At 35.2% G+C, this 23,283-nt stretch overlaps 1 protein-coding gene across 5 annotated transcripts in view; it reads right to left on the bottom strand.

Annotated features, from left to right (window-relative positions):
• The window catches only part of EXOC6B (exocyst complex component 6B), a 652,710-nt gene that overhangs the window by 386,591 nt on the left and 242,836 nt on the right, over positions 1 to 23,283 (bottom strand). For 4 of the 5 annotated variants that reach the window (XM_515544.9, XM_054678524.2, XM_024354433.3 and 1 more), the window contains one exon: positions 15,191 to 15,367. The exons of the other annotated variant lie outside the window; for it this stretch is intronic. In XM_515544.9, coding sequence (XP_515544.3) covers positions 15,191 to 15,367 — 177 coding nt within the window. The remainder of the gene's footprint in view (positions 1 to 15,190; positions 15,368 to 23,283) is intronic. 5 annotated transcript variants of the gene reach the window in all.

Here is a 23,283-nt window from a genome sequence, read left to right as displayed (position 1 = left end):
ATAAAAGGAAATATTGAAACTAAATGTTGAACAAAACAAAATAAAAAGAAAATGAAAAAATTACATAAAGAAACATTCAAAATAAAGACCTGCCAGTTTTTACTATAACACTGGTAACTATATAATTCATCAGAATATAAGCAGTAGGCACATCTAAAGTGGGTAGGGCTGATTCATAATTACAAGGTCATTTTCCCTTATTTCATAAAGTAAACCTCATTTCTTCTTTTGGGGCATAGCTTCTTTACCAAGATACTTTTCTTAATGAAATCTACTAATTCTAAAATTCAACAGCACAACACCTATGTTGTTTTCCTTCTGGAACCATCACACCTTTATATTTATGGGTTCAAACTTATTGACTATTCTGTTCATCTGCTTCACACCCATGAGAGCAAAGATTAAATCTCTATATTTAAGTTCCTTGATAGCACTGTATACTCTGTAAGCACACAACAAACTTTTAAGTGAATCTAAAAACTGGTAGTAAGATGGTCAACATCCTATACCATGGTCCAAGAATAACTTTACTTTAAAAAAAAAAAAAAACTTTAAGAAGAGGTAATGAGCATTGCAAATTACTGAAAAAAAATATGGAGAGATGTGCAGCATGCAGTTTAAAAAACAATAGGATTAAATAGCATATAAAAATTGAATGAGTGCAAATGGACACTCATTTTCATCTTAATAACACAAAGAGTCCACAGGTGATCATTTTAGGCACTCTTATTTGAAATGATCACAACACTAAAACATCTTTACAGTCTCCTCTTTTGGACTGCAAAGTAGAGACCCAAAGGAAATTTATTTTATCTTGACAGAAAACCAGAGTCTATTTTATCTTGCCAAAATATGAGGAAAATTTCTTTTATCTTGCCAAAAAACCAAAGCCTACAGCTAAGCAAAACACATTCTCAAAAGAAGAAAAATTTTAAAACATCAAACATGATATTCACAATAGTATTTAAACTATATAAAAACTACACATGCATATGAAAAAATATTTAAAAGTTTGATCTGTATAGGAAATGACATGTTTTTCTTTTATTTAGAATTAATGATTTTTAAATTCTTCGTTACATATTTACAAAAAGTTTAAAGAATTTTTCTTACATAATTTTGAGTAGCAAATTCAATCATAATTTTGTTTATATGTTCTTCTTCATGTAGCTTATTTTGTTTAACTTCATCTCAGAACCATAGTTTCACTCAAAAGGAAACTGCTTGTAGCCATTCCTCAGACAAGGCCTTAGCCCTTTTATATGTCAGACCCATCCTTGTAGAATGAACATCTAAATTAAGGGAGAATTTCCCTAGAAATCTGTGATAAATAAGCTAACACAGCCCCATAACAAAGACATTTTGTTACTAATGGGCTGAGACTGGTTTATCTGGGCATACTATTAAAAAAAATGGATATATTTAGAAAGGAGACAAAGGCCATTTTTTGTCATCTCCAACGAATATTTACAACCAAATCTATTCTCCCTGAGGCTGTTGTGACATCATTCTATCAGCTTCAAACTGGCTAAAGTGCTCTCACTTGTAAGTATTGTCTCTTATTTCTTAGCCACTGGAACCACCATCCAGTTAAGTCTTCCTAAGCATAAGACTGCCTGCTTTGAAAGCAGTACACAGAAATCTAGACAAAAAGAGAAGGGAGTAAAATGGGGCTTCCGTTCACAACCTTTACCTCTACTCCGAAAATAGCCTAATATTTAGAAATCATTTTTCCTCTATGCTCCCCTCTGTGAAGAACACTAGGAATGAACACTGTGAGGAACCAAGAAGAGTGCTGTGAGGATAAAGCTATGTAAAGTATGCACTGACTCATGTTGCTTAGCGCGAGATGTGTTTTCTCTGCTGCCACTAATGAAAAAGAATCACAACTACAGAAGGGCAAAAGGAGAAGAGCAACATACATTGGATGTGAAGGAATGCTACAGGTTTGGAAGAATAAGAAGTGAACTTTCAAAAATCTAAATAAAAAGGGGTGGGGAAGAGTATCAGAAGAAAATGTAGTTTTTCCCAACTCACAGAAATGGGTTGTTTTAAGGTCCACATCTTGATCTCCATTTAAAATACTAACTCTCTGTCAAAGCTATATTCATACTTCTTCCTTTTCTTTGACCCTGTCTCCCCTCAAGTTGCAAAGAATGATTCAAGCAGGTTTAGGTTTCAGCTGGGGCAGAGGGAGGGGTCCAAGGACACTTTCCTAAGCTAACAATAACTTTCTAATGGTTTCTGTCTCCTAACAAAAGCCATGACTCCTTCTTTATCAGCTTCATCTAATTTTTCCTTTCCAAAGAAAATAACACAGCCCTTGCATTTTACACATGTCCAAATTTGACAAATCATTATCGACTGCAACTATAACTGATAAGAGATAACTTTGTGGTAGGACGTTGTCATTTCCTCTCATAAGGGCTTTCTTTCTGAGATACAGAAACATGATTAGAATAGTTAAACATTTCCTCTGCCTGGCAGTCAGGAACTCAAGACTTTAAGATACTGGAGTCTGTATTTTTCTAGAAGTTCAAATAGATCTATGAAGATACAAATAGTAGCCACAAATAGTATATTCAAGATTATCCTGCTTTTTTAACTAGTTGTTTTCCTTAAGAATTCACGTGAAATAATTTCATCACCAAGGACAGCAGCTGCCTAATTCCCTAATAGTTTCTGAATGGAGAGCATTAGTGCCTTTTGCCAGTTCAAACCTTTTTCCAGAGGATCAAATAGTAGGTAAGATTTTACATTCTATAACTAAGATATCTGTGCCTCAGAGCATATTATAATATTACATAAACTAAGAGAACTAGGATACATTTTTTAATAACGGATAAATAACGAGCTAGTAAAAGAATGTGAGGATGCCTGAACTTCAGTATCCAGAGGTAGATATAATGGAAGCAACTATTACATTCTTCTATAAATACACATTCACAATTAGAGATCATTGATAGATTAGGCACATGAATTGGTATCTAATGGATCCTACTGGCATCCACGTTTGGTATCCACTAGATACCAATACATATGGCTAATCTGTTCGTTTCAATACATGATTCTTACATTTTTATAATACCAATTAACAGCTTCAATCAAAGCAATAGTTCCTAGTTTTTGTTTGTGGAATATATTTGTTGTTAAATAGCATTTATATTCTATAAATATGGCACCTAACACATGAGACCAATGTATAGATGACAAAAAAGAGTCTGAAAATAGAGGATGTTACAAAATAAATATAAACTTTAAAATGGGATTAATCAAAGGCCCCCTGAAAAAATATTATGAGCCCCCACAGATAATATTTACTACAGAAGATATACAGATTTAGCATAGATATGGGAATATTAGATGATGAGGATGAAAAGAAACATCAACATTTCTGATTACAAAAATTTTTACAAAACACCAGGATGTGACTTTTAGGATATCTTTTTCTTCTTCTCTAGTACATCTTAGTTCAGGTAAAAGAAAGTCTCTAAGAATGGAAAAGTAAATGGTTAAGTTCCTCTCATGGCACATAAGGAAAATGCCTTTACATATTAAAAAAAGGATATTTTGATTTTTAAAATGCATGATGCCATTCAAGTTTTAACAGATACATTCATTTAATATTTTTCTAACCCTTCCCCCAAAAGGATTCAGAGTTCATAAATATTTTCTACTATTTTAAAAGACTTACTAGTGAAGGAAGGCAGGAAAGAAAAATTATCTGCAGGTAAAAATATGATAACTCTACCAGCTTTACTGCTGGGTAAGCATACCCTTAGAAAAGGGGAATACACTATAAGAAAAGATTGCTTGCCTCCCTCTGCTCAAGAAGAGGAGCGATATACTATGACAGATTTACCTCTGCTGCTGATAAAGACAGCACATTAAAATAGAAATGCATTAGTACACTCCAGCCCTATTGTTCCCACAGCTGCACCAGAAGATACACAAATACACAGACACACACACTCTCTCCCTCATACACCTACACGGCATTTATTTTTCTCTTAAGAAGGCTTTCAAAGTAGATGGATCATCCAAAAAGAGTTTGACAGAGATTTGCAAGGAATTTAGATATCTTTCTCACTAATTATTTGAGTACAAAATAGTTTCTCCGTATCGGTAAATGAATGCAGGGACTTGGTGCCCATTTCTGAGCATTACTTAGATCTCAAGTCATTAAAATGTACCAGGCATTTTTCTGCAAAGAGAAGACAACAAATGATTAGCTGAAGGAGCACTGACTTTGCATTCAGAGGATCAATTTTGACAGCCCATATTATGTCTATAAGCCAGGAAATGTCTGGCAAACATTTTTCACCAGTGTGCATTTCAGAACTATGTTGCTTCCCAAAATTCAGAGAAAAGAAGGGTAGAATTCATTTGGATATGAGCTTTTATGCAGCTAGACTAAACACCACAGAAACACCAACAAACTGGAAGGCCTATAATTTTAAGTGACTAGAATTAGCAAAAGTATAAAGAATTTTCTAAACCTTTGAGCATATAAGAATACTGTGGCCAGAACCCTATCCTAAAAAAGCACAAAATTATGCCAAGGAGCTTCTCACAAATTATTAGGATTCTTTCTGAAAAATCCCTAAGCAGATTACCACTTATTAATTACTCAAGTGTTTGCACTAAGCAGAACAAAATCAGGAAAAACCACCATTTCTCCTTACTGAGGCACTGCAAAAAACCTGTGCCCAAAGTCAAAGGATAGCCCCTCAAGAATTCTCTGCTTAAAGCTGAACACTGAGGGCCAGGCATGGCGGCTTACACCTGTAATCCCAGCACTTTGGGAGGCCGAAGCAGGTGGATCGCTTGAGCCCAGGAGTTCAAGACCAGCCTGTGCAACATGACGAAACCCATCTCTACAAAAAATTGCAAAACTTAGCCAGGTGTGATGGCACATGCCTGTACTCCCAGCTACTCAGGAGGCTGAGGTGGGAGGATCGCTTGAGCCTGGGAGGACGAGGCTGCAGTGAGCTGAGATCATGCCACTGTACTCTAGCCTGAGTGACAGAGTGAGACCCTGTCTAAAAAAAAAAAAAAAAAAAAAAAAAAGCTGAACACTGGTGAAACAAAAATTCAATTGGTCTTTATTTAACAAGGGTCCACTATATGCTATGAAACTCTAAACCTTTAGGCAAAAGAGGCAATTTTGCACTACTTGGTATTAAACGTAAAAGGTCTGGGAGGATAAAAAATTAAGATGAGGAAAAGTAGGTTAAAATCGCTACATTATTATAGGTAAAGAACAAATATCCCTAATATATAGAGAACCAATAATGAAGAAAAAAACCAAAATCATTCAAAAAATAGGCAAAAGACATAAGCAGTTTATAAAAAAGATATACAACTAGCCCTGAACCTTATTAAGATACTCAACTTTACCCACAGTAATAGGAATGAAAATTAAAACTACAAAGAGATATGTTTCTTATCTATGAGAATGGCAGAAATTCAAAAGCTTAAAATAAATACTCTCTTAAAGAAGCTGTAAGAAAATAGGCAACTCATGCATTGCTGGGGTGGGTGGTGGGGTATAGAAAATAGTACAACCCCTATGGAGGAGAATTTGACATTATCTAACAAAATTATACGTGCATTTACCCCTTGACTCAACCATCCTGCTTCTGGGAAACTACCCTGAGGATATAGCTCCAACCACACGGAAAAAATAGTTCTCAGGTTTTGTTTTGTTTTTTTTTTTTTTAAGTTTTAAAGTGTTTTGCATATGGTAAAATTCACTCTTTCTAGTAAGCAATTCTGTAAGTTCTGACAAATGCATATAGACCTGTAATCATCATCATAATCAAGATAAGAAGAAACAGTTCCAGCACTTCCCAAAATTCCCTATGCCCCTTTGTAGTAAAATTGTTTCCTGATGCCTAGCCCTTGGCAAACACTGATCATTTTCTATCTCTAGAGTTTTGACATTTTAGGATTGTCATATTGATAGACTCATATAGCATGTAGCCTTTTGAACCTGGCTTCTTCCATTGAACATAATGCATTTGAGATTCATCTGTATTGTTTGATGCATCTGCCGTTTATTCCTTTTTATTTCAGAGTGGTACTTCAATTATGGATATACCACAGTTCATTTATCCCTTCATGCATTGAAGGACATTTGGGGTGTTTCTAGTTTTGGTACTATATGCACAAAGCTGCTATAAATATTAAGCTTCAAGCTTCTGAGTGAATATGCTGGTTCAATACCCAGGAGTGGGATTGCTAGGTCATATATATGACCACTCCTGGCTGTATGTTCAACATTATAATAAACTGCTAAACTGTTTTCCAAAGCAACTCTATCATTTCACATTTTCACAGAAATATATGAGTTCCATTTGCTCTATATCCTTGACAGTACATGGTAATGTCAGTTTTTTTTATTTTAGGTATTCTAATAGCTGTACAGTTAAAACACTACTTTTTAATAAGAAAACATTGGAAATCATTTAGTGTCCATGTATAGATTAGCTGAATAAACCATGGTACATCCAAACAATGGAGTACTATTTAGCAGTAAAAATAGAATGAGAAAGATTTCTATGAACTGATATGGAATAATTTTCAAAATATATTTCAAATAAACAAAGTACAAAAATATATATGTATTATGCTATTAATAATTACGTTGCTTGAGGTAAAATGAAGGGTATACACACAAAAACTAACAACACTCATTACTTACAAAAGGTGGGTAGGAGCAGTGTGGAAAGGATAAGGATGAGAATGGGATTTCACTGAATATATCTTCTTATATAGTTTTGCCTTTGAACCATGTTCATATTTTAAATAGTCAAAAAGTTAAATAAGGATAGTTGAACCCTAAAAAATAATACAAAAAGAAACAAACGAACCTAATTATATATCAATTTGGTAACAATCAAACAGAAGAAAAAAAAATTAGCCAAAAGCATTTGAACATAGTACTCTGAACTATACAGATTTAGTGGGATACACTGTAGGATCAAAAGAACTGTGAAGAAATCTTGAACTTAATAACTTTATTGCTTTTAGTGACATTTGCATAATAATTCTGCAACTATTTTCTGGGTATTATATAATTATCCAAAAGATTAAATATGCTGATACTCTGGAAACCAGAATATTTGCAAATACAAATACAGAATGACAGAAAAGACTTACTACATTAGATTGGAATTAGAAGTATTAGCTTTAACTCGTGATTTATTTTTTTTAAGTCTACACATTAATGTAGCAGGTGTATTTCTTAGCTCTGTCCACAAAAGGGGTATACCTAATGCCCATGTTAGTTTCTAAATATCATTCTCCAGTAAAAGAAATTAGAACTCTCTGAAGAAACGGCTGATGCCAGGGCTAGGGCAGAACCTGGAGTTTCTTGTGGAAAAGAAGAGAAATTAAAGAAAAGAGCAGAGCTCAAAAACTGGATGGATAATTTGGAACAAGTGGAAAATGAAAATGAAAGACAAGATGGAATATAACTCATTGTATATAAAATGATTATCCATGTGCCCATACTAACACTACAAAAAATAAGGGGAGAAAAGGAAAGTTTTTTATAGAAGAATGCTGACTCATAAATGTGAAAGAAATGATAAAAATAGAAAATCACAACATCTTATAACAACTATAGTAACATATGATTCCAGAAAGTGGCATCAATGAGTTCTAAAACCAGTGGGTGACAAGCTGTTAGGGAACAGGATAGTCACATGGTCTAATGTATTACTAATTACAAGGTGGGACGGGTACCTTTATGGTGAAGAAATCTAGTGAACACCATCTTAACCAATGTATGCCTCCAGATGTGATGCAATGAAATGAACTTAATATTACCTTTGTAATATTCCTGCCAAAAATGATTAACCTGACTCTAGTCATGAGGATATAACGAGATGTACCTGAACAGATGGATATTAAGGGAGACTAAACAGACATAAAAATCAATGTGTAAAATTTGTCTGGATGTGGCTGCAAGGAAAAAAACGAAGGAAAAAAATCTGCTAGAAAGAACATTATTGGAACAACTAGAGATAGTAGTATAAAGGTTGTATATTAAGTGGCAGTGTCACCATCAATGTGAAATTTCCTGATGTAATCACTGTATTATACTTATGTAGAAGAATGTCATTGTCAGGAAACACAGATTACAGTATTTGGAGTTCCAAATATTATGAATGATGCACGCCACTTTCTTCCAAATGGCTCAGTTTTGGGAGAGAAAAGAAACATACACATACACACACACGCACACACCTATTCTTTCAAAATCAAATTTTTCAGAGAGAGAGAGGAAGTGTCAAGTTTTAATAAGTGGACTATTTAAGTGAAGTGTATATGGATACCATATGTGTAACTTTTCTGAAGATGTAAACTTCTTCAAAAGTAAAAGAAAATTTTTAAAAGACGCTATTACAGAAGAGGTAAAATTGAGGGGTCCTTCAGATAAAAGTAGAATAAGGCATTCTTGGCAAGAAGAAGGGGGTAAAGGATTATATTCCACAGTTGCAGTTACTAGCAACTTAGTGCAAGGTGAAGTTTTTTGAATAATCAATGAGAATATAAAAGAGAAATTCTACAAGACCTGAAAAGAGAGGTAGAAGTTTATAATTGAGGCAAATGATTTCAAAGTAACTGGGCACTTACACTATCACCATAAAAAAAAAAAAATGAAAAAAACTTTGAGTTGATGTGAGTCATAATATATCTTTACCAATGGATAGACCTAAAAGATCAAAGACTGGGAATAAGAAAACCAAAACAGAACGTCTAAAGCATGCCATAATGTTTCCATTCAACCTTCTAAATTGTCCTTTTGGTATTTCATTATATATATGGGCACCTACTTTTGACTGCATATGTCCTTAATAGGCCAGCTTTCATTAAGAAGTTAAAATTCAAAGCCTACAGGTGTCAATGGGTATTGGGATTAAGTGATGGATGCTGGCAATTTTAAATCATATTCTCTTAATAGACATACTTTGTATATGAAATATCAAGGACTATTATTTATTTTTACAAAGCACAACATTATTTTTTTTCACATCAGTGTGGCCCTGTCAGTCTGTTTTTTATTTTGCCATTTTTTTGGATAGACACCCAATATAAGCAGTATTATATTTTTGTCATCACATTTAAACCATATCCCTGACGGCAACACTGCTACTCAAGGCCAGTCTATTACTACCATGCTTAGAAAAAACTAAATTAGAAATCTAGATTTTTATGTGAATCTAATTGACCTGCAGAAGTTGGCAACTAATTTAAAAATTTTTAAGCATTGTGTAGGCCAACAACCAGTATACAAGCTGTTTCTGGCCCATCGGTTGCCAATCTGCAACCTCTGGTTTAAACTCTAAACTTCTAAAGGCAGCCTTTATTTAAGTTTAAGTTTAAACTCTAAATTTCTAAAGTAGCCTTTAACTTATCAAGGAATCATCCTCATTTTCTGTTACCTTCCTGTCAATAGAAAGTTTTACAATCAATATTTTGAAATTTGGGTCAAATATCACAACCACTATTTTTTACAAGCAATTTGACATAATTATTGTCACTATTTCATAGGTAAGAAAAGGGATGCTGAGAGAAATTACATAATTTGTCCCAATACCACAAAGAAAAAAGCTTGTACATTCTAAAATAAATCTTTTTTGTATACTTTCCAAACACCCTGTGTTATGACTAAATTGTGTTATGACTATAATTGTGCTCCCCCGCAAATTCCTATGTTGAAGTCCTTAGTCCCAATGTGACTGTATTTGGAGACTGGGCCTTTAAAGAGGTAATTAAAATTAAATGAAATCATAAGAATGGGGTTCTAATTCATTAGGACTGGTATCCTTATAAAAAGAGGAAGACACACATTATAAAAAGAGGATGTAAGCAAAGAAAAAAACTGTATGAGAATACGGCTAGAAGGCAACTATCTGCAAGCCAAGGAGAGAGGCCTTAGGAGAAACTAACCCTGGTGGAACCTTGATCTTGGACAGCCAGCCTCCAGAAATGTGAGAAAACAGATTTTTGTTTAAATCACCCATTCTCCAGCATTTTGTTATGGTAGCCCTAGCAAATTAATACATCTCGTTACTTCAAAATTACTACAGCACAACAATAATCAAGACATCCCAGAAGGCTTTCTATTACATGGCATTTGTATTTAAATTAACAATTCCCTCCTGTTGATTCTATACTTCAAAAGAGACACCAAAATCTAGAGAGATAAATCTGACATGAATCATTAGGTCAACAAATATTTATGTGACCCATACTCTATGACAAGTGGTGTGGATGACATGGTTACCACTGTTCCTTAACAGTTGGTAAATAAATTAAGAGAGGTACACACTAGAATATGTGACATGTCATAAATGTGGTATCAATGAAGTATTCTAAGAATGCAGAAGCTCTGAAGTAACCTAGAAACAAAGTAGAAAAAATAGGCCCTGCTTTTTCAAACTATTTCTTAATACTGCTTTATTTCAGCAGATTTTTTTTTGTTTATAGTAGACGATGTTCATCAGTCCATGCAAATATACATTGCCAAAAATTAGATCAACTTATATTTCACCTTTATTCAAAAAAGCACATGGTCATAATGCCACAACAGTAACTATTATATACTGATAGTCCTGTATGTACAAGGACTGTGACAAAGGCATTATATACATTATTTCATTCAATCCTCACAACAAGCCTATTCTCAGTAGATATTATCACCCTCCTTCTCAAAACTAATATGTTATCTTGAGGGCTTCCTTGCATTTTATCTTCAAATATCTCAAAATTGATATTCCTGATGAGTCTAGATCCATAAATACATTCTCAATCTAAAATGTTAACTACTTCTGATTTTTTTTTAAGTTCTATCTAGATATTTAGGGAAGAACATTAACACCTGCATATGCCCACAGGGTGATTTCAATCCCAATTTCCTAAATCATATTTCCATTAAAAATCAATTGAATTGGCTGGGTATGGTGGCTTATGCCTGTAATCCCAGCATTTTGGGAAGCCAAGGCAGGAGGATCACTTGAAAGCTCAGGAGTTTGAGACCAGCCTGGGCAACATAGTGAAGCCTCATCACTCCCTCTTTTTTTTTTAATCAATTGAATTAAGCTGTTGATCAGAAATGGTTAAATATCAGCAGCTTCATATAGTCCAACCTTAATATATGATTAGTTTTTTTAAAACAAAAAAAAAAACTCATCTTGTGACTGTTTTATTAGGTTAGCCAATAATAAAATAAAAATGGAGAACTTTACTAGAAATACTTTTCTTTATAACACCCTTCAGCAATCATTAAGAGACTGACTCTTAAACTTCAATAAGCTGAGGTTGGGGAAGAGAAAAAAAGAAAGACTGATTCCTTCAGATGGTTCAACATGTAAGTTGTTTTTTCATTCAAAATGACAATTTACTTTTGAGACTTCATCCTCAGTTCCCCAGGCTGTTAAGCTTTTCCCATTTCTAGTACAAACTTTATTTCAGGTTAACAATGTATTAACTGTCTATTTACCATGTGTAGAGCCATGTTCTAGGTGTTTGGCTTTTCCTACCCACCTTATTCCATGATCTCCTCTTATGCATCATTAAGCTAAAGACACAGTAATAGCCTTAAAATGTTATTCAATGAAAAAAATGTATTAAGTATATTTGCATTGAAAGCACAGGAAAGGGTAAAAAGTTCTTCACAGAGTAAAGAAAGTACCTAAACTTGTTAAACTAGAATTATAAAATTTTATTTAAAATGCTGGTAATACATAAGCAACAGATTTTAGAAAGCAAACTTAACTTTCTCTTCAAGTACTGTATTTATTGCCAGAAAAAAGTTTAAATCATATTTAAAAAAAAATAGAAGACCCAAACATTCATTTGTTTGTTTTATTTATATACTAAAAAAGCTCTGTCATGTTTCCATATCGTCTTGTAACTCCAAGTGTGCTCCAGGGACCAGGAGCTCCATCCTCACCAGGGACCTTGTTAAAAAATGCAGACTCAGACTCATTCTCAACCTGTATAATCACAATCTGCATTATAATATGCTTCCCAGGTGATTCCCATGCACATTAAATGTCAAGAAACATTGTTGGACAAAACAGTTCTTAAGTTGGGTCCTAGGGGTAAAATGAATTCCACAAACCCCCTGAAATTTCATGCAAAACATTTTGTGATAGATTATATGTACGTTTTACTGGGAAATGACTCCATATATTTTTATCAATCTTTCAAAGTAATACATAACCCCAAACAGATTAAGAATGACTGCCATACAGGGATTCTATGCCACAGTTACCATGCTTACAGATTAAAAGTCACAATATTCCAAAAACTATGCAGTTCTCAATGAGGTCTGTTGAAGAATGACAAGAATGAAGGTCAGAACGTCACAGTGGGTCACGAAAGACCTTATCTGAAGAATTTATTCACACCATGCAAGAACTATGCCAAGAAACCAGTTTGGAAACATCTAAATAAATAATTCTCTACATGAGGTTTGAGATTAAGAATGTGCACTTGAAGAAGATTCAAACTGAGAAGTAAATAAATATAAGGTAGAATTTTTTTTAAGATAGAATGCCATTAGATGACAGTGAAGTGCCAAATTTTTGTTTTAAGAGCTCAATCAGCAAATCTTTAATATGAATTGCTTGATTTGAGATATGGAACCATTTAAAAATATTAACTTCCAAGTACATTCTTACAGTACTACTTTTATGAGAAACCTCCAACACATTTTACTAGTCTCACTTTCCTCATCTTCTCTGGACCTCACAGGACAAGGCAAAGAAGGAGCATGGCACAAAAATTAAAGGGAACTTACCCAGGATCTTCAATAGGTCAATGATAAAGAATGGTTTCCTTTCATATATCATGGTTTCAATGATATATAAGAACTGTGCATATATTTTATTTTTCATCTTATCATCTAACCATCTCTTCAGGTACTGTATTATCCAAGGGCACAGACTATGTCTAACCCATAAGCCACAGTATCTGACAGAATTCCATCTTGTTCATGGGTACTCAAAATGTAGATTAAAGGAGTTAGTTGGTCCTTCTTGAGACTGATGCTTTATTGTGCTACTACTGTGACTGATCATCTGTGATGGAATCTAATATCTGAAAGTTTGTCCTCCAGGGTGGATCCACATCTTAATAAGCCAGTCATTCCAGGCAAGAAGGGAGAATGCTAGAAAACATTCAGGGGAATGAGGTCCCCTCTATCTCTTTCTATCTCCATGAGTCATTAGGCCAATAGTTGGTTCATTTTACTTTAAAGTGGCCCAATAGATAACACTCAAAAGACTTTTCTTAGCTCTATTAAGAGCTATTAAGAGTTCTTGCAATCCATGTGCAATAGCGATAGGATGAAACTTTCAAGCATTATTAACTATTAATGTACTTCATTTACATAATAAACATATCCTAGTACAATACAAACTTTAAAAATGATAAATAAAATTATTCACTTAAATAGCAGAAGTGTGTCCCCTCAATAATGAAACGTATATAAAAGAATGTAGTAGTTTACGGCTGGGTGCGGTGGCTCACGCCTATAATCCCAGCAATTTAGGAGTCCGAGTCGGGTGGATCACGACGTCGGGTGATCCAGACCATCCTGGCTAACATGGTGAAACCCCATCTCTACTAAAAAATACAAAAAATTCACCAGGCATGGTGGCGGGCGCCTGTAGTCCCAGTTTCTGGGTAGGCTGAGGCAGGAGAATGGCGTGAACCCAGGAGGCGGAGCTTGCAGTGAGCCGAGATCGCACCACTGCACTCCAGCCTGGGCGACAGAGACTCCATCTCAAAAAAAAAAAAAAAAAAAGTAGTAGTTTACATTCTTATGATAGCTCCTGTTCTATCAAACTTAAATGCTAAGGTTGTAGACATAAAAATAACATCTTTATTTGTTTTTCAGCTCAAATAGTTTAAACATTGCCAATTCAACTTTTGAAGTCAAAGCGGAATAATAATAGAGGCAGGCATAATGACAATAGAGATACATAACAGAAGTCAGCAAGGAAGAGTAATGAAGATAGAACAGAAACCAATGTTTTCTCACCACCCTTTAAGGAGCAGGGATTTGTGAAATCCTATGGGGTAGAGACTACTGCCTCTACTTAATAGGTGAAGACACTCAGTTTAACGATTAAACAATTTATCCAAGACTACAAAATTAGGACAAGTTTTGGGGAAGAGAGAAAAGCACGAGAGTAGTAACGGTATAACAGGAGACAAGTATGGGGAAGAAATAGTGAATCCAGTTTTATCTGGAGAAAGGAAACAAGCACTTACAAAAAAAAGGCTACTGAGTACAAGAGTAAATGATTCCTTACATGTCAGTGGCCATTTTAAAAGTAAATGATATGATTATTAATAACTTTTTAAAACTTAAATGGCAGAGCCAGAATTTGAATACAGTCAGACTCTAAAGCTCATGCTCCTAAACACCACACTCACAAAGAGACATCCAGTTAATGCAAATGATAAATATTTAGAAAAAACATTTTAACAGGAAGTCTCAAAGGTCATAATAGTTTTATTTTTAAAAACACATTAAACATACTTCTAACAACAAAGAAAGATAGAAAAATATGTACTAGTTAAGGCACTTAATCTTATTCTTCCCTGACAGTGACACAGAACTAATCTATGAGGTTATGAATATGTCACAAAATTCCCAGTTACCCTGTAATCACTCATATATTTATTTCCTCCAGAAATGCACACTCAACTTTCTGGAATCTTTGTGTATTTTCCATCTGAGCCATTTCTCAAGGTAAAGAATCTATTTGTTCACTCTTCAGCTTTCGAAGTAACATTTTTTTCTTTGTCTGGACTAACCGTTGCAGTTTCAGCCGAGGTCACCTAGACCTCTTGTCTCTAGGTAGGTAAACTCTACTCTTCCTTTAATGTAGTTCCCAGTCAGTACAGAATTTAAAAACCCTGAAACTTTTCAAAATAGAGGAGTGAATTTAAAATTTAAATTCTCAAAAAAGAATCAGGATCTAAATTATCTTAGTATATCTTCAATTTGCTTAAATTGAGCCTTATTTGTATTCAAAATGGTATTTGATATTCAGAAGATCACACAAACTACATTATATGGATAAACTCTTCATCACATCTCAACCATACTATTTAAGCTTAAAAATAGTCTCACTTCCCCACATCAAATGTTACTTACCTCTTCATCATCTTCCTCGTCTTCAACATCCAGAATTCCTGAATCCTGTTCAGACTTCGGACTAGTACTTTCTATCTCTGTATCAAAGATTATATATGCATCTTTCTTAGATTTCCTCTTGCTACCTATTCTGGGTTGTTGCAAGATGATGTTATCCAGGTTTCTTTGCTGCTGGGCCTAGGATAGAGAAGAACACACACAAACACACCAAAAAGGTGGGGTTAGGGAGAGAGAAAGAAAGAAAAAAAGAAAAGAAACAAAACTTAATTAAGCTTTCAACAAACTTCTAATTTTGAACAAATTGATATCTTAACGAAAATACTACAACGAAAGGCCTTAGTACATAAAGTTTTAGTATCAGATATAAAACCATCACATTAATGTATACCTTTTTCACCCTGGAGCCATCGTATTTTAACTCATTTTCCAAGTTAACACAGAAAACAGATAATCAGTCAATATCATCATAAGGCTTTTCAAATATATCCATTAAATCATCACAAAAAGAAATCTATCCAGTTTTGCCTTAGTAGGCCAGGAGATTAGTGCAAACACCTAGCATTTATCTCTTACAAGAAAATACCACATTGAGACCATAATGCTTGGAGGAAAAAGGGTGGGGGCTTAGAATTAATTTTAATACATTTAGGCTTAAGAGACTGTTAAAAACAGTTACGTGGATATAAGAGACCAATGAAATATAATCAGGAGAATGAATTATCTTCAGAAAGTGATTTGAACTGAGTAATCCAATAGGATTCCATGACTGTGATCTGTGGAAAGCAGGGTTATAAAGGGTTTTAAAGGGTTTTTTCTTCTGAACCCTAGAAAAGGTAGTATAATCCCTTCAGCTTAAAAAAAAAATAGACTGACATGGTGGCATGGTTTCAATAGATACAGAGAAGTAGAAAGTGGGACTATCCAGAGTCAACAACAGAAGCATTAAACCACACATTATTAGAGCTAGAAGGTACCTTAATTGCCACTCAGGAAACTGAGGCTAGAAAACAAAGGATTTGCTTGAAGTCACAAGGCAAGTGAGTGGTAAATCAGAAGCTCAAAGTATGGTCTCCTAAATTTCAAATCAGTGACATTTCCACTACATCAACAGTCCCTCAAAGCGTGACCAAAATGTTTCCCAAAAATGAGTTGTGGTCAAATCAACAGGAAATACTGCGTCCCATGAAGCCTTCTTATAGATATGCAAGGCACACTAACAGAATAAAAGCTGGGAGAAGTCCTATTTTAAAGAAACTTGTTTAATCTGGTTTAACCCAGCATGTTCCAAAAACATTTCCCAAGAGAACTTTCCTTTTTTCTTTCTTTTAATGTAATATTTGGTATTACCCCAAGATAACAAAGCTTGAGAATGTGACCTCTGAAAGTATACATTTCTTAATCAATATAAGATATTTCTCCTCAGTGGCAAATAGAAATTAGTTCAGGGAAAAAATCAGTCTCCAAATCTTCTGCATAAGGTTAATGAAATGAAGATAAATATAAAGTATAAAAAGTTAGTCCAGGAATGGTGAAATGAGACAATTATAACAAGGCAGAGAAAAACTTCAACTATGTGAACTAGTTTCTGCCAAGAAAATGAAAAGAATCTACATTCCAGAGATTTGAATCAATGGACATACTTGTTTCTCTGCATATCAGCCATTGATATTTTGGTTAGATTTACATAAATACATGGCTTCAGTAACAAACTGAGATAGAGAAGTACCCCAAATCTTTTAATTTAGGTTTGTACATAAGACACAATATCCTCCAAGCCTTTCAGAAACCAAGTTAAATAGAATATTCTATTTTTCTCAAAAGTAAGATGTTCTTCCCCACTTACTTCCAATGCAAAATATACAAAAAGGGATCAAGGACTCCGGGGCACAAAGGAAGGTAGAACTTCCTTTAAAACTTTCATATTTTTAAAAAGCAAGCTTTCAACTAGAGAGTGATCATTTGCTCCCTTAACTCTATCCTCTTGCAGTACAGCAAAACCAAACAATTTCATAAGTCGTATTTCATTGAATCCCAAGTTAATTATATTTCCTTCACAATCAATAAAATATTGTCAGTGTTTCAAAAGCAATGAACAAATGAAAGTTATCATCTATTCAAAATGTATGTTATGGTACTGGCAGGAGGTGGTGAAGACTAAATACTGATATAAATATATAAAAACATATAATATATATTAAAATGAAAATGTGACATTGAAGTCCATGAAAATCAAAAAAAGAAAAAGCCCTTCAGAGATCTTTTCTAACATGCTATGCTGTTTCATCAAGATCACTGATTCTATCCCTTCAGAGACCATCATTATAATAATGTGTCAAAGAAGCAGCTAACTGACTTCTGCTGACTGGGATGGAGTAGAGGGAGAGGGGTACAAGGAATACAAACAGCAGCTAGATCTTAGAAAGCATCTAGGTGTTTTCATTTTCTTAGTTGTTCATTCTATTTGTAAGTAATTTTTACACACGTAACCACCTCTTTCTCAAGAGTACTTCATATATATTCTTCTCTGATTTCCTAATATAGAGAAATTGAGCAAGGTTTATTCCTCAAACACTTATCTCTCAAATCACTCTTTCTACTCTCCCAAAACCCAGTAGCACAGGTCTTGTTTCCTATTACTAATGTGTGTTCCACCATCGCCTCATTTCCATCACACCTAAAATGGAACTCATCACCTTCCAATTACAATCCCCCTACCTAATACAGCCAGGCTCTTCTTAAACCACATTTGTTCATCATGTCAATTAGATATAAGGGAAATTGGGCAGGTGGGGAGAGGGATTTAAACAAGTCTAAACTTCATAATCTAACACTTAGATTCCACCATAATAGAAGCTAAACCTAATTTTCCAATGTACTTACCCAATACCCTCCAAGATGAATCTTCCAATTGGATGAGGCTCTACCTCCTAATACGCTGGGTAAATTTCCACTTCTATATCCTTAGTTATGCCATTTCTTTACCTGATTACTTTTCCTTGCCTCAATCTAACCCTTCCTACAAAACCCAAGTAAAATTCTTCTTCCTTTAGAAAGCAATTTCTCACTGCTCTAACTCATGATGCTTCCTCTCTGTATTCCTACCTTCAGTCAAACACGTGTTAAAAGTCTACATGGTACCAAGCGTTGTGTTGCACACTGGTGATACAAAGAAATAAGATGGAGACCCTGACCCCTGAATCTCACATCATACTATTACAGGAAGCAAATCAACAAATAAAGGATAAATATGATAAAAAATAAATATGATTTTTCAGAGATAAATGAAAAAAGTAACCATTCCAGAAGAATGAAGCAGCAGGAGAAGGACTATGTATGAAAAAAATATTATCCACTCAGGAAACGGCAAGTAACTTTGTATAATTAGAGTATAGGTTATAAAGGAATAACAGGAGATAAAGATGCTATATAAAGCAGTTTCAATGTTAGAGAAACAATGAAAGAATGTAAGCAGGGGAATAATGGATCAGCTTTACAATTCAGACAAACCCTCTAGGAGTCAAGGAGTGGTCAACTGAGAGAAGACAAAGACTGGAAATAGGAAATCTAATATACATCACTAAAACAGTCCAAATAACATTATGAGAACTTGAATAAAGGTAGCAACAGATTATAAGTAGCAGAAGTAACAGAATTAACTGACTTAAACGTGGTACATGGAAGAGAAGAAGGAAATAAGAATAACTACAAGTATTCTGGCCGTGATGACTAAACAGTGGGGCCATTCCAAGCAATAGGAACCATGAAAATAGTAAGTTGAATGCAGGATAAAAAAAGATGAGTTCCCTAAACCTGTTGGGTATCCAGGTGAAAATGACAGTAAAGCACCTCAGTGTATACAACTCTTTCAGGATAAGAAAAACACTTTACCATTCTTAGACTGCCCCAAGTCCAGAAAGTGGCATACACATAGTAAATTTAGATATTTATTATATAAAGGCAACAGGTAACAAAAGGGAATTCATGTGAAAATGAGATTTGGCCCAATAAAAACTTATAAAAGACTTGACTTGAGTGCTTTTCTACCCATTAGAAGTTAGAGGAGAGCCCACAAGCATGACCTAACCTGGACTGTCAAACTAATTCACTATTAACACTTCTAAAACTGTCAAAGTGTGTCTATGAGGCATCTTACACAGGCCATTAAATAAACATTTATTGTGGAATGCAGCTTCCAGGGCTACCTAGCAATAAGACTCAGAGAGTTAAAAATAATAAGAATCAAAAGCTAAAGCCTCCTGACTTTCTCAACCCAATACTGACCTCTAGTGGATTAGAGGCATACAAACAAATGACCTTTAGAATAAGAAACTAGTTGAAAAGAAGATTTGGGCCTTAGAGGCCAAATATAATTATATAGGCTTCAATAACAGGGGAGAAACAAAGCTTCTTGGAGAAAGATAGGTCTTACTCTGCAACTTATTAATTGGGCAGGTTACTTCCCTCTGCAATATCCTTATCTATATATATATAAAAAAAAGATTAATCAAAGCCTACCTCAAAGCTGCCACAAGGCTTAAATGAGAAAATACATGTGAAGTCTCTTGAATTAAAACAAACAAACAACAACAACAATGAAAAACAAAAAAAAGCAAGCTTTACCTATCTTGCCTCTGAAAAAGAAATAAGAATTTTTTTTTTTTTTTTTTTTTTTTGGAGACAGGGTCTCACTGTCATCCAGGCTAGAGTGCAGTGGCGCGATATCGGCTCACTGCAACCTCTGCCTCCTGGGTTCAAGCGATTCTCATGCCTCAGCCTCCCAAGTAGCTAGGATTACAGGCACGTGCCACCATGCCCGGCTCTGTTTTTGTATTTTTAGTAGAGACATGGTTTCACCATGTTGGCCAGGCTGGTCTCGAACTCCTGACCTCAAATGATCCACCCAACTCGTCCTCCCAAAGTGCTGGGATTACAGGTGTGAGCCACTGCACCTGGCCAGGAATCTTGTTTCACTATCTACTATGGAAACATCTGAAACCCAGCAATATTTCTATACATAATAATTAATGACATCTAATATCACTGTATAACAAATTTTGCATCTACATACATTTCAAGTGTTATGTTTCTGTAACGGACACCATTAGTGCTCCACTTAAATCCTCTGTTTCACCTCTTATTCCAGCTACCATCAGCAACCAGTTCTGAACAGGCCTGGAAGCATCACATCATATAACCTGACATCAGGTTACTTGGATACTTGGATACTTACAGTACACTTCTTGCTGCCTGCCCTAGGACTTTTCTTTTTTTTTTTTTTTCTTTTTTTTTTTTTTTTTTTTTTTTTTTGACAGTTATGACTTTTATTAAATTACTCTTTGTGATTGCGTTAATTATTTGTACCATGAAATTCCAAGTAAAGTACAAAGAAGAACAAAGGAAACATGTTTTATACACAAAAAAATCAGAGAATTATTTTGAAGCAGTTGTAAAAATATGCAGCAATAATAAGGAATTTCTACTTTTGTGTCTTGTCATATGTTCTCCCCTTATATAACCTCACCAAATGGTCTGATATTGTTAGTTTACACATATTTGATTTTCTTTATTATCAGAGCCATTAGAAGCATAAAGACAACATACCTATTTTTGGGGAACTTATTCAGTATTTCAGAGATATTTATAATACATGTCCTTTGTAAAGTTTTCACACCTAAAACACATGATATTTGTATGGAAAATTTAACTACTATGTAGTTCTATATTAATAAATTGCTGTTAATTAGTTTTAGGAAACTAATGGTATGATGTTATTTCTGGGGTTTTCCAGGCTGTAGGATTTTACTGTTTCAATTGATCTCCTGCCCTAGGACTTTTCTAATACCAGAATGTGGAACCCCACAAGAAGTACTTAGCACTCCTGCAGCACAATCTGGAAGTAAAACAACCCTTGAAAAGGAGCTGACAGAAATGTTTCTTTGCTTTGTTCCTTCCATAGTCAGTTCCAAAAGTCCTCTCAGAGAGTCCCATGGATTAAGCAACCAGACTGCCCTAGCATTGTACCATTGTACTGACTCTCCCACCTTCTCTTTTCATTCCTCCTAACTCTTACTTCTGTTCCATGAGATCATACAATTGAATAAACCAGTCACATATCAACTCCGCAGGCTAAGAGAAACCAAAGCTACAATAACATCCCATCAACAATACAGTAAAGTGGAATTGTGATCCCTTGTTTAGTGTCTGAAGCCCAAAGGATAACCATGAAAATAAATGTCAAAATCAAGATAGGAAGAATCCAAAGATGCCACTTCAAGTCTCACCAAACAAAATTAACTGTAAAAAAGCTTTAGTTTCAAACCAGGGTTTTTTCACACTTATCAGGACTGGCTCTGGACTCCATCTTTCTTTGGCAACCCACTCCAGTATCAGATTTGAACAAACAAAATGAAAACAAAACAAAAAAGTGATTTAAAATGAAGGAAAAAGACCATCTTCAGATAATCTCAAAAAAGTTATTTGTATGTTATTGTCCGTAGGAATGTGTTTATGTGAACACATGCATGTGTGTCTCATGTGATATTTTAAAACAAATAAATAGACAAATAGTTTTCTTACATCTTCATCATGACCCAAAGGATTTCCATCAATAAGGTTATTATACTTAGGACCTTTTTTATTTAAATCGAGGAAGGTGGTCACTATACCATCTTTAAAATTCTCCTAGTTACCCCAGGCCCAAGCAGATCTCCAAGTTCCTCAAGCACTCATCTCCTGGACAAGGAGTTTGGGTTGCCTCTACCTCCCGCACGCTGCCCCTGCTGGCCAAGGCAGAGAACTTGGGACCAAGATTTCCCTGCTCCACACCTAGGCATACCTCTGGGCACTTGGTGGCCCCCCACTGGATTCTCCTTCAGCACTAGCGCTTGTGCCTTCCACTGGCAGACCTGTAGGTGGGCCTGCTGGGTCTGACCCCTCCCATCTTACCCATCACTCCCCTAACCCCCAGGGCAAAGCTGGGAGCTGAGACCAGGGTGCACTCCACAGATCAGACCATTGCCTGAGGCAACAGAGAGCTTCTCCCAATAAACAAGGGTCAGATGTATACCCAACCACATTGGGCACAATCAGCACTGACCCATATGCACCACCTACTGGCTTGCAAGTTCAATCACAAACTCAATATAAAATCTGCGGACAGAAGTTCATAGGCCATAGAAGAAAAGCCAAAAGACCCTGCCCAACATTCTCTGTAGTTATAGGCCTTAGGGAAGGTGAAAGAGAAGGGGAAATATATATATATGGGCAAAAAATAAAAATTTAAAAATTCTATCCACACAAAAATGATTACAGGCCAGGAGCAGTGGCTTATGCCTGGCTGTAATCCCAGCACTTTGGGAGGCCAAGATGGGCTGACTGCTTGAGCTCAGGAGTTCCAGACCAGCCTGGGCAACATGGAGAAACTCCATCTCTAACCATAAAAAAACAAAAAAATAAAAAAAAGCTGGGCACCTGTGGCTGTGATCCCAGCTATTCTGGAGGCTGGGGTGGGAGGATCACTTAATTTCAGGAGGCGGAGGTTGCAGTAAGCTGAGATCATACCACTACACTCTAGCCTGGGTGATAAAGTGAGTCCTTGTCTCCAAAATAGAAAAGAAGTACAGAATTTTTTTTCTTTTTTTTTTTGAGATGGAGTTTCGCTCTTGTTGCCCAGGCTGGAGTGAAATGGCACAATCTTGGCTCACTGCAACCTCCACCTCCCGGGTTCAAGCAAAGAATTACAGAAATTAGAAGTCTCAATGTCTCCAGCTGAGAAGGAAGCAGTACAAATATTCTGGCACCATGAAAAATCTGAATGTAGTGACACCACCACAGGATCACACAGGCTCTCCAGCAATGGTTCCTAACCAAAATGGAAATTTAAAATTTAGGGTTGGGGAGTGATGGGTAAGATGGGAGGGGTCAGCAGGCCCACCTACAGGTCCCCCAATTGGCCAGGCTGATCTCTTCTTTAACAAATAAAGAATTCAAAATGGATTGCAAAGAAGCTCAATGACATCTAAGAAAAGGTTGAAAATCAACACAAAGAAACTTCTAAATTAATCAAGGAAATGAAGAGAAAGATAAATACATTA

The sequence above is a fragment of the Pan troglodytes genome, chromosome 12 (assembly GCF_028858775.2).
Source record: "Pan troglodytes isolate AG18354 chromosome 12, NHGRI_mPanTro3-v2.0_pri, whole genome shotgun sequence".
NCBI classification, from domain to species: domain Eukaryota; kingdom Metazoa; phylum Chordata; class Mammalia; order Primates; family Hominidae; genus Pan; species Pan troglodytes.
This window is presented reverse-complemented; position numbering and strand designations above follow the sequence as displayed.